The sequence below is a fragment of the Ascaphus truei genome, chromosome 9 (genome assembly GCF_040206685.1).
Source record: "Ascaphus truei isolate aAscTru1 chromosome 9, aAscTru1.hap1, whole genome shotgun sequence".
Lineage (NCBI taxonomy): Eukaryota > Metazoa > Chordata > Amphibia > Anura > Ascaphidae > Ascaphus > Ascaphus truei.
This window is the reverse complement of record NC_134491.1, coordinates 62,508,837-62,512,375: the sequence shown is the minus strand read 5'-3', so window position 1 is coordinate 62,512,375 and position 3,539 is coordinate 62,508,837. Positions and strand designations below refer to the sequence as shown.

Genomic DNA, 3,539 nt, shown 5'->3' with positions numbered 1-3,539 from the left:
CTCTGTGTAAATGGCGAATTTTGTATAAATTCAAATACAATGCATTGATATACAATGGACACAGGAATAAAGAGGTTTTAAAACTGGCATCCAGCTACCCAGTTATATCCTCTATGCAGCAAGAATAACTGGAGATATATACAGTGGGCTATTTACAGAAGGTCAACATACAGTTTGGTACATGATGTCTCTGTGCAGACATTTCATTTCTTATTACATGCAACAGTTTACGTGACACTTCTCTCATGTAGCTCAATTCTGTATCCCCGGTAGCTTCTTTTTACATTGATTTATTAATCCCTGGTGCAGTTTAGCGTTGGTAGCAAAAATCAAGAAGGGACTCAGGACAGAGAAGGAAGCAGCAAGAAAAAGTCGAGTATCACTCACATCAGGATTCACATTTGACATGGTCAGCGTGTAGATCCACATAGAGTTATCCATGCCATACAATGCCACATACATTGCAACCAGCAAGAGGACGGCTCTGGAGGCCTTGTACTCCACTGTCTTACTTTGGCCCCTATCGGAGCTGCGCATACCTTTCATGGATTTCCCATGCCGGTGCAACACAAACACCATGTAGCTGCTTGACAGGGTCATTAGCCCCACAAAGATGATCTCCCGGATTACCGATACCAGACCATTTATAATGTAAGAGACATAGGTCAAAAAGTCAACATCACAATATACCAATCGCAGCATGTATGGCGAGGCTGTAAGATTTGATCTGGCCCGTCCGTACAAAATGCTGGAAGGGTAAAGAGACATATTCATGCCTAAGAGCAGTATGATGATGACTAATACATTCCGAGTCACCATTTGCTTGAGGTTGTTCCACTTTCCAGTGACTGGAGCAATGACTACGCTCTGGTGACAGCTTAGCAGACTGGTGACACAAATCGACATGGCTCTACTCACTCTGTAGGTGAATATGATGAGTTTGCATTGTTTGTCATTCAGTAAATCTTCTAACCCTATGGCGTTCAGAGCCTGTATGAGCACACGGGAGAGGAGCACAAAGATATTACTTAAACACAGAGTCATCAGGATGATGTTCGCTGGCAGAAGCTTTTTCTCTTTTATCCTGATGTAGCTAAATTTCAACACAATGAAGATGTTGCCAGGAATTCCGATCACCACCAAAAGAATGAAGCTGACTGCTTTGATTAGAAAGTGGATCTCCATGGCACTGTTTCAGTGTTGATGTGAGAATCCTGGCAATAAGAAAATGTGTATATTGTAAGTACAATATACTGTTAGTACAAATATAGGATAAAGTATCTGTCATCTAAATTTAGCATAGGTTGAACTTGATGGACGTACAGATGCAGCGGCCATTATTCAAACACTTCACGTGTTGTATACCTCAGAATACCCATGTCATGGTGCGTTAATTCTTCCAACCGTAGTGCAGAAAATTGCATTTTTGTGTTCTGGCTTTTAAACAACTGAAATTGAGCACAGTACTGTACATATTACAATTCATTCATTTCTGCCACGTATACGTGAAGAATTGCACCCAAAGAAACAGAATCCATGAATTCAAGCAAAGCAACCGCAAGTGCCTGGTGTGATTGGCGGCGTGAATGCCTCGTGGAATACAGCAGAGCTAACAAAAACGGCTACGTGAAATGTTCGATTAATGGCTGCTGCATCTGTATGTCTTTTTGCAACCTCATCTACGATGTAACTATGTAATTATATGTGTATTATATAGAAGTTAAACAGGGTTGACAGCACTCAATGAGTGAGGAGTAATGAGAATGTGAAAGGTGCAACGGGACATGGGGGGCTCTCAACCCTCCCAAACAATACCAGTACAGAATATATGGTTCCCAGCACACAATTGAGAAAAAAGAGAGTTAATAATGAACAAAAAGTAAATATTTAATGTGTATACAGATAAATACACAAACAAATGATAAGGGATGAAGAATGCAAATGTAAACACTACTATAGGTGCGAATAACACTAGAGGGGAAAAGGTACACTGGAGGCTAAGGAATATGAACAATGAGAGGAGGGAAAACAGAAGTAGGGAGGGGTGGAGGGGGTTGGGAAGGGAGGGAACGAAAGGAAAAAACAATTCATGTGGAGGAAACAAATGAAAGGCAAGTAGAGATGGGCAAGTTTCGGAGAATGAACCCCTTCTTCTGGCCCGTTCCCTACGGTCTTCCGTCTCCCTTGATCCAAACCTCCAGATCACGCTAAACAAGTCAACACCCAGAAAGGTAAGGGACTCTGTCCCAGAACTAGTGGGGGGAGGGGGAGGGGTGGGGAGCGGTTTACTATCGGTGTCCTGGTTGCACAGTCCTCAGTATGTCAATTTGAGAAAGGGGAATGAGCCCAAGTCTACCTAATCACTAATTTAAAGTGTGATAGCTCAATTGGCACTATGCTGGAGTAGAGCAAAGTTGCTCAACCAAATCCAGGAACACCTAAAAATGTAACACTCAAAGATATATGGCAGTCCACATGGCAGAGTACAGTGGAAACAAGGTAAGTGTAGGCTCAAATGGAGTATGCTCACGGTTTGTGGAAATCACAGGACCACTGCAGCCAGCTAGGTGACTCACCCAATAAATATGTTATCAAACTGCAGGATATTTACCTTGGGTTTCAAACTTTACCAACAACACAAATTTGTCTCATCAATCCTCCTTTTTATGGAGTTGATTAGTGATTCCCAACATTGGTTCAGGTACCCCTAGACTTTATTGAAGTGTCTCCAAGGGGTTCAACAAAAGAAACATTTGATGGTGGATCTCAGGCAGTATAGTTAGTTCCTGAGTCAATTGGGGTACTTCACAGTTAGTAAGCCCCAATCTGCATCTTAGCTTGGGTGGTATAGCTGTCAATTACAGAAGGAACTTTCAAAGTTGCCCCCCACAGTACTTTGCACCAACATTGATGTGGGCATGACTTTTGAAGCTCCCACAGCGATTGACCACTAAACTGTAGCCCCAGTGCTGTCTGCACACATTGCGGTGCAGTTTGGGGCCTTTTTTAGCACATGTTCCTCCCAAATGCTCAGGGTACTATACTGCCTGGTATTGTGCAAACAATTTTGTTAGCAATAGTACTGTATGATGAGTAGGCAATAAGATGTATTACTTTGGGATTTAAGGAACAAATATAGAGGGTGCACAATGTTAAAAATGGTTGGGAACCACTGGAGCAAATTATAAAGTGCCTAGTATATTCCTGCATACCTTATACAGGATGTGACTTGTCCCCTGGTGCATTATATGACACACTGTGTGAAACACGTACTATATAACACGAGTTATTTAAGTAAGGTCATGTTATGTTTTGCTTCCATATCCTATCTCAACTGGGGAAGCTTGGAAATTCTGAAAAAGTATGGCTATTATAAATAATATTACACTAATAATGGATATTTTGTACACTAATTGTAAGTAAAAAAAAATATGCTGTGTGTGCTGTGCACACGCATAGTAATTGAAACTTCTTTGACTTTTGTCACATAAATTGTGTTGGTGATGTTTTAATTAAAAATCAAAATACAATTTCATTGA

At 41.1% G+C, this 3,539-nt stretch overlaps 1 protein-coding gene across 1 annotated transcript; it reads right to left on the bottom strand.

The window, feature by feature from the left end:
• Positions 1–252: 252 nt before the first annotated feature.
• On the bottom strand, positions 253–1,185 carry LOC142503263 (olfactory receptor class A-like protein 1). Its single transcript, XM_075615425.1, has one exon. It carries the CDS (start codon positions 1,183–1,185, stop codon positions 253–255), a length of 933 nt encoding a protein of 310 aa, XP_075471540.1.
• Positions 1,186–3,539: the final 2,354 nt, after the last annotated feature.

Bases quoted from the DNA above. Each gene is read 5' to 3' on its own strand.
- LOC142503263 (XM_075615425.1), bottom strand. From the start codon at position 1,185: ATGGAGATCCACTTTCTAATCAAAGCAGTCAGCTTCATTCTTTTGGTG.